Source organism: Acomys minous (genome assembly GCF_964271855.1).
Source record: "Acomys minous genome assembly, chromosome: 7".
Lineage (NCBI taxonomy): Eukaryota > Metazoa > Chordata > Mammalia > Rodentia > Muridae > Acomys > Acomys minous.
The window spans coordinates 723,601-736,646 of NC_140488.1; the positions used below are offsets into that span (position 1 = coordinate 723,601).

General features: G+C 40.8%; 1 protein-coding gene across 7 annotated transcripts in view; it reads left to right on the forward strand.

Annotated features, from left to right (window-relative positions):
• The window catches only part of GAB3 (GRB2 associated binding protein 3), a 77,092-nt gene that overhangs the window by 40,062 nt on the left and 23,984 nt on the right, over positions 1–13,046 (forward strand). For all 7 annotated transcript variants that reach the window (XM_084790943.1, XM_084790938.1, XM_084790937.1 and 4 more), the window contains exon 2: positions 11,527–11,830. In XM_084790943.1, the coding sequence (XP_084647069.1) occupies positions 11,566–11,830 (265 nt within the window). In that variant the 5' untranslated portion in view covers positions 11,527–11,565. The remainder of the gene's footprint in view (positions 1–11,526; positions 11,831–13,046) is intronic.

Genomic DNA, 13,046 nt, shown 5'->3' on the forward strand with positions numbered 1-13,046 from the left:
CATTATACTTCGTGGTGTTCCTTTTCTTGTATATTTTTATCTTTCCTTGCTCAGCTTGCTCCTTTTCGTTATAGATCTGCATAAGAATGAACGTTAATAACCACACAACAGAGTCAATTAATAGCTGTCTTGAAATCTCGTCTGCCGATGACATACTCCTCATTTTTGCTTCAGGCAGATTTTTTGGACAAGGGCAGAAAGCAGCCATATTCTTCCTTGAGTTATGGAACTTCCCCACACCTGTGTGCATTACTCTGGGTTCCCCTCCCCAAATATAGATATAGATGATATAGAAATAGATATAATAAACTGTTTTTTTCTCAAGGTCATATAAACTTTAAAGTGCATAATAAAGTATGAAAACCTTTTCATATCATATGTAGCAAATAAGGAATAACACTTATCAAGTATTGTAAACAGATAAACATAATTGCAAAACATATGACTAACATTTTGCAGATGTCTTTGAAAAGACTCCATACTTAAGAAATAATATCTAGCTTTATTAGGCATCAGATAAATACAAAATTAAACAAGATACTCTTGTTTGGCTTACTACGTGATGGAGAAAACTTAAAAAGATGTTTTTGAGAGAGATGCAAAAATAAAATTACTCTAGACTCTTAAATATATCTTTGTATAAATTCTCTCTGTGGTTTCATGGAAAAGAATAAAAACTATCTAAAATCAAGAAAAATCCCATCAGTTTGTGGGAAGAAACCTTAGATTAATTACACATCTCATCTTCCCTTAGAGATGTAACAAGTTTGACAAAATAAGAAAGATTTCTGAAGGATTTTAGTTAAAAAAAAGTCTAACCTGGAGAGCAGCTAACTATGTCATAAATAATCAACTTTCCTACGGCAGTGAGACAGAGAAGGCCAGAGTTTGATGAAAAGGCTAGGACAGGGAGAGAGAATGGAAATCAGGGACTGTCTTGCACCAAAGCAAACCTTGAAATAATAGCTTCTAAACTGCTTGTTTAGGACTGGGCGTGGTGGCGCACACCTTTAATCCCAGCACTCAGGAGGCAGAGGCAGGCAGATCGCTATGAGTTCGAGGCCAGCCTGGTCTACAAAGCGAGTCCAGGACAGCCAAGGCTACACAGAGAAACCTTGTCTCGAAAAACAACAACAACAACAACAACAAACACTGTTTAATTTATTATAGCTTCTGCCTAGCTGAATTTATGAGCTCCAAGTTCAGTGAAAGACCCTGTCTCAAAAAATATGGTGGAGAGCAGTTGAGACAGACTTCCAGTGTCAACCTCTCACACACATACACGTACCACACAAGAAAGCATATTCTTATGATTTCATGCCTTTGAAAGTACCTTTGTTTAGAGGATCTTACCCTCTCCCACACTGGTAGTGTCTCTGATAAGGTTAGTTCTGTCACCATAGTCTCTGCATTAACCATCTTTGAATCTGTTCAAACTTGATTATTTCCTTTGTGTTTTCATTGTACTACAGACTCAATCATAGTATTTATCAGAGTTTCAAATGAGGTTGTTCCTGAGTTGACTTTAGTTCATCATTCCAACCTACTCTGCATCTTGATCACACAATATATTGGTGACTGGTGACACAACTTTGCAGCCTCTGTACATCTATGTAGCAGCTCTTATTGACTGTTAAGACTACCTACCACTTAAGAAATAATGGGAAACAGTGCATAAGGAAGATCAAATACATGTCTTGTAGTGTGGCTGTGCTTGAACACAACCCTCTCTGCTGAACATTTAGTCTCAGAATTCCTCCTCCAAAGTCCCACATCACTACAGAGATACAAGATTCCCTGCCTCTCTTGACAAACCATGGAACTAGATCCTGTGGGCCAGATCATCTCCAGCACAATCACAGGAAGTTATCCTATGCTTGGGACGAGTCCCAGCTCTATCTGTAAGGGAGCAGAAGGTTACAGACCATCAGGCTGAAGGGTCACCAGCAATCCCTGGACTACTGGACGTCAGCCAGGACAGAGAGGAGCAATGCAACCTGCTCCTGGAAATTCCCAACCTTCTGCTCTTGGATCCTCTGACCCCTTTTGGCAAGGAAATATAGTAAACCTCAGCAGAAAACAGAGGATTAACTAGAATTCTGTTTTTTCAGTGATTTTTTTTTTTATACCTCATGCAACTTATAAATATCCCTAAACTTCCTAAGTGTATTCAAGGTGCAACCACTGGAAAGAAAATGGGAGCTCAGTGTAGAGGAGCAGGTCTTTGGAAGTTACTAAAAACCTCTAAGTTGTTGCCAAATGTTTTCTTTCATTTCATGTTCTGGGATCACATCCAAGATTCTTGGAGGCCTTACAAATTGCAGTCAGTAATTGAGTAGTTAAGTTTCCTAAACAGTAACCAAAATTTACTAACTATGTATCATTAGGAGCACAAGAGTAGGAGAAATGGAATAGGGAAAACTTGTTCAGATCAGAGGAACAAGAATGAGAAAGGACCTAAAAGGGAACTTGAGAGTCAGTAAATCAGACAAGAGCAAACCTTATTCTTCTTTCCTGTCTTTTGCTGCACTGCGTCTTAAGTCCAAAGGAAAAATTTTAGGTGATGTGAAAGAAATGTTTGAAGTATAGTAGTAAATTTTGGAAAACAGCTTTGATAGTTCTATGTGATAGAACAGAATTTGCTGAAAGTGCTCTAACACATGGCTTCCCAGTGAACTTCAGGGTCAGACAAGAGCAACTAGCCTGAAAACCTTTCTGGTGTACTTTTAGGCTATCTTGAAGGCTCATCAACTAACTTAAAGAATGTACCGTCTTCTTAAAGTACCTCTGGTTCCCCCTTGTTTTTATTTAATTTTTAATTTAAAATTTTCATGTGTGTATATGTGGTGTGTGCACATATGTATGCTAGTGCATGTGCATGTGTGTGTACATGTGTGTGGAGGCCAGAAGTTGATATCAGATGTCTTTCTTCTCTATTCTCAGCATTCAGGAACATTGCTTCAAATGAATGAGAAAATTAAAAATAAGAGAAGGGCCTAGGATGTGGATAAAGTTCTTGCCACACAAGTGCGAGAACTGGAGTTCAGATCCTAGTACCCACGTAAAAGCTGGGTGGTTGCTGGGGCCTGCCTCTAATCCCAGCACTCAGGAGGCAGACACAGGATCCCCAAAGCAAGCTGTTTAGGTAGACTACACTAATTAGGAAGTTCTGGGTTCAGCAAGAGATACTGTATCCTTGATAACATGTTAAATAATAATAGTATCTGCCAAATGCAAACCAGATACCACTGCTTCCACCCGGATCTCTTTCTCTTTCTTGTGACACACATGCAGCTGGTGACCAAGTCCTATCAATTATGTTAGCTATTGTCTTTCTTCATCTGGCCACAGCCATCTCTCTAACTTTATTCTCTTTAACTTCAAACCTCCTGGTAGTTATGAACTTGGCTCCCTGAACTGCTGTCAGCACTGCAGTTGCACCCCCCAAGGGTTAACCCATAATAGGCATATAATATGTACGTTATCACTATAGAATTGAGCAAATTTCCATTTAAAATAATGTTTTGGTGCTTTGGGATTGAAATCCAACATTTGTATTTTATGCTTTTTTACTTGTTTAATCTTTTAGGGTTCTTCTGTAATATAGAATCCATATTTTAAGATAATTTTGGATGGTGTATCTTCTTTTTTACATTCATTATTTTAAAATCATTGAATTCACAGAAAGTTGTAAAAATGAGCTCAGTGTAACCTTTCCCTAGTTCCCTTAGTATCAGCAACTCCCACAACAAGCAAAGGACATTGATACCAGTTAAGAGCTACTATAGGTATCTCCAGTTGCGTGCACACTTGTGTATACAGGTGTGCACAAGGGTAGCTCATCACTATGCCGATTCCTGTAGCTACCTCGAAGGCTCATATACAGAATTGTACCACCACAGTGATCCTTCATAGGTCTTTGTGTAGCAAAACCCATTTCAGTCTACTATTTGATGAGCAGTAGTGATACACTGAGAATGTTTTCTATGCCAAAAATACCTGCTGTACTTTAGAGACCAAGATAGGAAATGTTCCTGCTGTGATAAAGCATATAATCTTTGTCAGCATAGGTTAGGTTTCCAAAAAGCAATGGATGTCAATTGGTGTTCATTGGCTATAGCTTGGTTTCTGGGATTTTACTTACAACGGCAGATGTTTCCAAGTTAGTTCTACTTCCAATTAACTTGTCTTTATATGTAGTGGTGAGAAGTATTGGGCTAGATCACATGCTGTTTGAAGATAGGTTCATAGGAACAGTTTTTCTCCTCGTTCTCTTCTAATCTGAGGCATATCCTAAAGATGTCTTATAAAGCCACTAAAAAGCAGCTCAGAGGGATATCAGTGTCTGTAAGCAATCAGAACAATCAGCATATAAACACACAAATCCTGGAGTTCTAGATACCCCTGGCAGGACAGTGTGTAGCACATCGATGGGTCAAGAAAGCAGGAGGCCCACATAGGTTTTTTAAAAAAACATTTAAGTAAGAAAAACAAAACCAAACTGCTCTTGCTGAAACGACACTACTAAGAGATCAAAACCTAGAGCTTGAAATCAAGGTGGCTGTGGGTTTTGCCCTCTCAGGCCGAGCTGCAGTGCCTGGTTGTGGAGGCAGGTTACTGACCCATCCTGTGCACATGTGAAGGAAATGATTTCATAGCTTAGGGATTTCACCACTGCAGAGGGGCAGGGGGCCAATTCCGTTGAAACAAAGGGACAGTAATCACTCTTGCCAGAAAAGCAGTTTAAATCAGAGGCGTCTCTTTACAGCCTCAGATACTTTCAGGATGTTTCCCAGGACATTTCAGTGTCTTTTGACAATGGATACAATCCAGACAGGCCACTTCATTTTATTAGAGTGAGTTCTAAAGCCAAATAAGTGAAACTTGTTATAACCCTGCCAGGTTTGTTTTATTGTGCAAGTATGACTGAGCCCAGGAGTAGAGTGATTCAACTTCAGCCTCAATTTCCCACCCTACTGATTAATAAATATGCATCTTAGATATGCTGTGTGTTAAAGTCACTATGCAGTCACTCTCACATCCAAGCACATACTATAATGTTTGGATAGAGCATTTGTCTTATTTGAGTTAAAAGCCTGGAACCAACCCTTTCCTGGTAGCCTAAGTTTCAGGTTAGAGACAACGTGTATCTAGTTGTTCCTAGCAATTAAGCTTATGATGAGGGAATCATGGCTATGGAGTTCATTATAAACCATAAAGAAGCCATATCTCTTGAGAGTGTTATTTAAAACCTGGGTCTATAGCACCATGTTTGTAGTTCAATCATTTAGTAATATTTTTGAACAACTGTTTTGTGCCCAGTCCTACACGGTCCAGAGAATAAAGCAGTGATCAAGAAGGAACTAGGCATCAGAAGGCGGTATGTAAAATAGTAAAGAGCGGTGCTGCGGCCTTACCATAACCCTTTGGAATGTGCTAACCAAGGTGGAGGTGATTAGATTTGTGATTTTCAGGAACTATCAATCCTCTGTTGAGAATATATTTATGTGGGAAGTTAAGAGTGACTATGGGAAAGCAAAAGGCTATTTCCATTACCCATGTAGGAGACAGCGGTGATTTGAACTGGGGTAGTTGGGGCAAGGCTGGTTTACGGAAAGAAATATACTGAACAACAAAATATCTTATGCTGAGTTCTAATAGATTTTGTGAATCCCCTGTAATAGTTTTTAAGAGTTTTATCATGGAGTTTCATTGTATATTATAGTATTCAGCCCTGCACTGTATGCCTTTCACACAGCATTATTTGTTTGGGAATCTTTTAAAACTGTTTTGTGGGCGGACATGGTGGCGCAGGCCTTTAATCCCAGCACTCAGGAGGCAGAGGCAGGTGGATCGCTGTGAATTTAAGGCCAGCCTGGTCTACAAATTAAGTCCAGGACAGCCAGTAGAGAAACCCTGTTTTGAAAAACCAACAAAACAAAACAAAACAAAAGCTAATAACAACCAAAAAAAACTGTTTTGTGGTAGGAAGCAAGCTCCATGTCAGGTATACCAATATGGCTAGCAGACGATAAGCCCTCCATATATGCTAAAGTTTGGGGGAACAACTCCTACAGAAAAAGACTTTCTTAACAGAATTTCATTAATTCCAAGTTTGAGAGGTTACAGTCTGAAATTAAGGCACCAGCGTAGTCCTTATTCTGAGGAATATGGGGGAAGAATTCTTGTTGGCTGAGTAGTTACCTTATCTCCATGTCTCTTCAGTACAGAGACTAGGCCACAACTTTTGTACAGAGTTGTGGCCTAGTACTTCCTTTTTAAGTCATATGTGATTATAGCCCATCCCAATGGCCTTATTTTAACTTGGTAAAGATTCTGTTTCCCAATAGGGTGATATTCACCCTGTTTTGAGAAGGGGAATACAACAATATGGGCATGGCAATACAATTCACCTATAACAGGTGAAGTGTCAGTTACGCAGCCAGAAAGACAGGTTGAAGTGTCAATCCCTTTTCCCTAAAGAATGTATCATGAGTTAGAGACCAGACTGGGTGAACTCTAGACCAGCCTGGTCTATACAACAAAGCCTTATCTCAAATGAAAAGAACATGTTTTGCGAACACTGAAGACTGTGCTATATCTCTTCAGTGTCATGTGAGTCCCAGATCACCTTCCTATCATGTTCTTTGCCTTTTAAAATAAATGTTATTATGTATATTTTAGTTTCATAACATATTATGGTAGTGAAATGGTTACCATTTCTTTGTGTCTGGCTATTTCGCCTGGCATATTTTCCAAATACACCTGATAAATGCTATAATCCTTTCTTTTTTATGACTGAGTGGCATTCTGTTGTGTAGAAGCACCACATTTTCTTTAACCATTTGTTTATGGCTAAACAAATAATTCTGGAATAAACATAAATGGCAGTGCAGAAATCTTTACAAAATGTTGATTTTGTCTTCTTTTGGTGTATATCCACAAAAGGAATTTCTGGGTCATATATTATAGGTTTAACTTCATAGTGGTCATACTAGTTTAAATTTCCTACAAAGTGTACAAGGGCACCCCCCTTCTCTCCACCCTCACAAATAATTATTCTCTCTTTTTGATAATAGATAAACCAACTGGAGTGAAGTGATGTCCCTTTATTTTAATTTGTGTGTCCCTAATAGTAGTGATGGTGAACATTTTGAGATATATCTTAGCTGTTTGTATGTTTTCTTTTCAGATCCCTCGCCATTTTTCCCCTTGAGACAGTCTCACCATGTAGTTCTGAAAGGCTTGGAACTCACTCTGTAGACCAAATTGGCCTTGAATTCACAGAGCTCCCCCTATCTCTGTCTCCTGAGTGCTGGGATTAAAATGATGCCACAAACCATCCAGCTTAAGTGGTTATTTGTTGCCCTGCTACTGAGTAGTAAACATTCCAGCTGAATTCTTTATTCATTTAAAATATTGATTTATTTTTTATTATGTGTATGTATGTAGGGGGTTGTGTACCTGAGTGCAGGTGCCCTTGAAAGCCAAAAGAGGACTATCTGGAGAGGCCCTGGAGCTAGGGTTACAAGATGGAACAGGTGTGGGCACTGGGAAGGAGATCTGGGTCTTCTGCTAGATCAGCATGCGCTCTTAAACAATGACTTATCTTTCCAGTACTGAAAGTTCTTTATAAATTTTAGAAGTTAAATCTATTCAGCTGAGCATGATGGTGCACACCTTTAGTCCCAGCACTCAGGAGGCAGATCTCTGAGTTTGAGGCCAGCCTGGTCTACAGAGTGAATTTCAGGACAGTCAAGGATACACAGAGAAACCTTGTCTTGAAAACAAAACAAAACAAAACAAAACCCAACAAAAACCCACCAAACCCAATCTAATCAGAAGTGTGGCTTGAATCTCCACCCACCAAGGCTCCTTTTCACAGTTGCCATTTCATTTTGTCATTTCCTTTGCTGTACAGAAGCTTTTTCTTCTCTGTTATTCGTTGAACCTTGGTCTTTGACCTACTTACTTAGGAAACAACTCCTAGAACACATTGTTTTGGCTTTTGCACAATCATAGCTCTTAGATAGACATTTTAAAACCTAAGGAAACTCAGGATGGTAATCTTGTATGACTTAGCATTATCACTGTTTTATATCCTTCTCAAATTATTATGTAATGCTTCTTTCTCCTTCTAATCCTGCTGAACTACTTATGGATGGGTTCATGTCTTTTCCTTCTTTGTCTCTTTGTGCATGTTTCTCTCTCTGGGCTGCTTTAGTCTTAATGTAGTCATCACTTCTTCCTGGAGCCATCCTACACCTCATCCAACAGCAGTCGTTCTCTTATGTGTGCCTTTAGCGCCTTTTAAAAAAATTATAACACTTGTCTCATCGACTACAATTATCTGATTATCCATCTGCCCACTTCCCCTGCCACCCACAAGACTGGGAGTGGCATGTGTGACTTGCTCAACTTGGCTTCTCCAGTATGTGACAGTGCCCAGCATATTAGTAGATCAAATGGTACTTTTTGAGTGAATGAATTATAAACTTGTCTATGTTATCTCCCCTGTATTAAAAGCATTGAACATGAAACATGCTTCTGTGCTCAATTTGATTTCCTCTTTTGGAAACATTCTTTTTTAAAGAACTAAAACAAAATTCTTCTTTGCATTTTCTCCAAAGTGGCCTTTGGAAAGCTTGGGGGTACTCCAGGCTTTCCATGGAAGCTTTTCTTCTTCTTTTTTTTTTTTTTAAATTTTATTTTCTGTATGAGTGCTCCATCTGGGCATACACCTGAATGCCAGCAGAGGGCATCAGACTCCAGTATAGATGGCTGTGAGCCACCATGTGGTTGCTGGGAATTGAACTCAGGACCTCTGGAGGAGCAGACAGTGCTCTTATCCGCTGAGCCATCTCTCCAGCCCCATGGAAGCTTTTCTTAGCAGGCATGCATGATATTATCCTGTTCTTTGTCCCTGTTGATCCCAATGCTGAAGTTGCCGGTGTCTTCCATTCTAAACCCCAGAACAAGGTGAATTCCTGTCCTTGTTAATGGCCCACTCCATTCAGTGCCATAGTTTCTGGTGGTTGTTGTGATTGTTCTTTGAGACTGGATCTCACTTTGTTGCTCAACTGAACTGGAACTCGCCATGTAGGGTAGAATAGCTGTGCACTCACAGAGTCCCATGTGCTTCTGCCTCCCATGTTCTAGGATTAAAGTGTGCATCATCACCATGCCTCGATTTTTTAAATTTTTTAATGTTTTGGCAACAGGCATTTGAGGCATTCATTTTTCTCTTCTTCCTAGATCATCCCCATAAGCATACATGTATGCTGTTATTTCTTTTGTCTTAAAACACAGACAGTCATAGTGCCTCCTTCATCTTCTGAGAGTCAAATCTCTTCTCACAGTTTTACATGCATGTAAAGGCAGAACCAGGGAAGGGTTTACCTCCCCCAATCCAACTTAGTCACTATCCTCTTGCTTGGTGTCCCTTGCCACAGCCTAGAAGGACATTTTTCCTTAGAAGGGATTTTGATTCTGAGGTACACTTGCAGATCTTTTATGACAACTGGTCTTTGCTTTTCAGTATATCTCTGGATTCCCTGCTGTCCTGACTCTCTTGTCATTGGGTTGGGGGGAGAGAGCTGAATGTACTCCAGATGATGCCTTCTTCCCCCCACCCCCTACTTTCTTGGTCAGGGTAAGCTTAAAAGCTAGAGATACAGAGGCTGGAGAGATGGCTCAGGTTAAGAGTACTGGCTTTTTTTTCCCGAGATCTTGAGTTCAATTCCCAGCAACCACATGGTGGCTCACAGCCATCTATAATTGTAGTTCTATGGGATCTAATACTCTCTTCTGGTATGCAGACAAAACACCCATACACACAAAACAAACAAACAAAACCAAATCTTTTATACACTAGAGATAAGAAGACTTCCTATTCTATCAGTCACCATGCCACCTGGCAGAAATACATGGGCTGTCACCCATGCCATTGCATGGGAGAAAAAACCACAGAGTTATAAATCTTTCCACTTGCATTTGTTGTCACCCTGTTGCACTTTTCTGTGCTCATTCCCATTTGGTGCTAATGCCTCCAAACTTTGCAACAGAAAGTAAGTCTATGCTATCTGTGTGGGCTAGCCCAGTTGCAGGAGATGATTAAGGGATACATACCTAAGCATGAAAGGATGGGGAACTCAGGCTCCTCATTTCTCTCTCCAAAATGTGGCTATAAATTGCATTATTAGACTCCCTAATATTGACCTGTCTTTCAAACTATGCTGTAAAGCAGATTTGAAGATTGTACACCTTTCTTTTAGTACCAAATGTATTATTAGAACGTTTGGTATCTTTTTTTGTCTGTCTGTCTGTCTGTTTGTTTCTGAGACAGAGTTTCTCTGTGCAGCCCTGGCTGTCCTGGACTCACTCTGTACTGTAGACCAGGCTGGCCTCGAACTCACAGAGATTCGCCTGCCTCCTGAGTGCTGGGATGAAAGGCGTGCACCACTACTGCCCGGTAAAAGTTTGGTATGGTTATGAGCTATAATACTAGCACCTGGGAGATGGAGGCAAGAGAGAATCAGGAACGATAGTGTTAGGGTTCTAAGGCTGCAATGAAACCACCAGGACCAAAAAGCACGTTGAGGAGGAAAGGGTTTATTTGGCTTATACTTCCATATTAGTGTTCATAGTCTAAGGAAGTCACGACAGGAAGTCAACTAGGGCAGAAACCTGGAGGCAGGAGCTGCTGCAGAGGCCATGGAAGGGTGCTGCACACTGACTTGCTCTCCATGGCTGCCTCAGCCTGCTTTCTTATGGAACCCAGGACCACCAGCCCAGGCATGGTCCCGCCCACAAAGGTCCGGGCCCTCCTCATCAATCACTAATTAGGAAATGCCCTACAGACCTGCCTACAGTTTGAACTTATGGAGGCATTTTCTCAATTGAGGCTCCCTCTTCTTAGATGACTCTTAGCTTGTGTCAAATTGACATAAAACTATCCAACACACAGAGAGAGAGAGAGAGAGAGAGAGAGAGAGAGAGAGGGAGAGGGAGAGGGAGAGGGAGAGGGAGAGGGAGAGGGAGAGGGAGAGAGGGAGGGAGGGAGGGAGGGAGGGAGAGGGAGAGGGAGAAACTTATTTATTGTATCTATGTAATGTATGTGTTTATGTGAATGTTTGGCTTGTATGTAAATCTGTACGCCATATGTATGACTGTTTCCCATGAAGTCAGAAGAGGCATCAGATCCCTTGAAACTAGAGTTACAAGTGGCTGTGAGCTGCCATGTGGATGCTGGGAATTGAACCAAGGTTCTCTACAAGAGCAGCAAGTGCTGTTAACCACTGAGCAGTCCAGCCCCTAGGTCCTTCAAGAATGTGAGGTTATCTTTGGCTACACAATGAGTTTGAGCTTGGCCTCTATGAGACCCTCCCACCCTCTCAAAAACAGTGTTTTTGGCAGTCTTTTCGTCTTTCTTGCTGTCCTTGTCCCTGCTATAAGGTTCTTGGCAGATTTTGAAAAAAAAAAAATAAGCAACTGGTCTAATAACTTCATGTCAAATTTCCTCTGCAGGCTTGGCGCAAGCGCTGGTTTGTCCTCCGGCGGGGCCGCATGAGTGGCAATCCTGATGTCTTAGAATACTACCGCACCAAGCACTCCAGCAAGCCCATCCGTGTGATAGACCTCAGCGAATGCACAGTGTGGAAGCATGCAGGCCCTGGCTTTGTTAGGAAGGAATTTCAGAACAATTTTGTGTTCATTGTCAAGACCACTTCCCGTACATTTTACCTAGTAGCCAAGACTGAAGAAGAAATGCAGGTGTGGGTACAGAGCATCAGTCAAGTTTGCAATTTCAGTCATCTGGAAGATGGTGCAGGTAAGAGCGGGGTTGGAACCCCTGTGAACAAAGGGTTGGTCCAAGATGGTTTGCTGGTGCTGGAAAGCTACTGCAAATAAGTGGTGCAAGGTATTTTTGCAATCTAGTGTATATCATCAGAGCTACTCCTACTAAAATCAGTACAACACTGAAAAACACTGTCTTTCACTTGGTAGTCAGATTCAAGTCCAAATGTGGAAAGGCAAAATCTGCCCACGCACATGTTAGAGATCTCTGTGGTAAACAACCTGGAAGTTGGCTCTGGGCATTTTGAGCAATTGACTCAAATCTTTCCTCCTAACCCTAACCCCCTTTCTTCCTCCTCCTAATTACTCCTCTCTTCCTCCATCTCCTTCCTTTCCTCCTTTTCACCTTGTCTCCACGCACTACCATTCCCATGTAATATACAAGATGGTTATAGCCTGGGTTATAATTCACTTCCCTTTGTAGATTTTATTTTTGTACTTATATTAGTCCAGGTCTCTCTTAAGTAATAGAAGAGAGAGGGGGCAGGGAGAGAAAGGGACAGAGAGAGACACTCACAGAGAGAGAGAGAGAGTTTATTACAGGGCAGTTTAACAATAGTTGTCTCATGACAGAAAGGTCAAGACTCAGATAGTTGTTCAGTCCATGAGGTTGTATGTCTCAACTGATCTTCATTCTAAATTGGAATTCTTAATAAATTGGTTGTAATACCAGCAAAGGAGTGCCTTAGCCCCAGCATAGATGAACTTGCCAGCGAGACTGAGGGTCACCAGGCAAAAAGCAAAGGCTCTCTCTTCCCATGTTCTTTTATGTGGCTGCTACCAGAAGGTGTGGCCAAGATTTAGGGTATGGCATCTCACCTCAAATGATCCAATTAAAATCCTTCACAGGCATATCCAGCCACTTGGGCTTTAGTTGATTTCAAATGTAGTCAATTTGACAACCAAGATTAGTCATCACAGAGCCTTCCCTAATATTATTTCCCCATATTCTGATGCTTAGAATAGGGAATTTTTAATCTGGTTTCTTTTGATCTCTTTGTTTAGTAGACAAAAATTGTGTCCCTAATCTTGGCACATACTTCAACACTTCAATAACTTCTTTACTATTTTTTTTTACCACCTACTAAGAAAATATCCACATTATAACACCAGGTGGCAATGGAGAGTCAGGGTTGCATCTCTAAGGCAAATATGCATGTGTACTTCCCTTTTTTTTTTTTTTAAACATG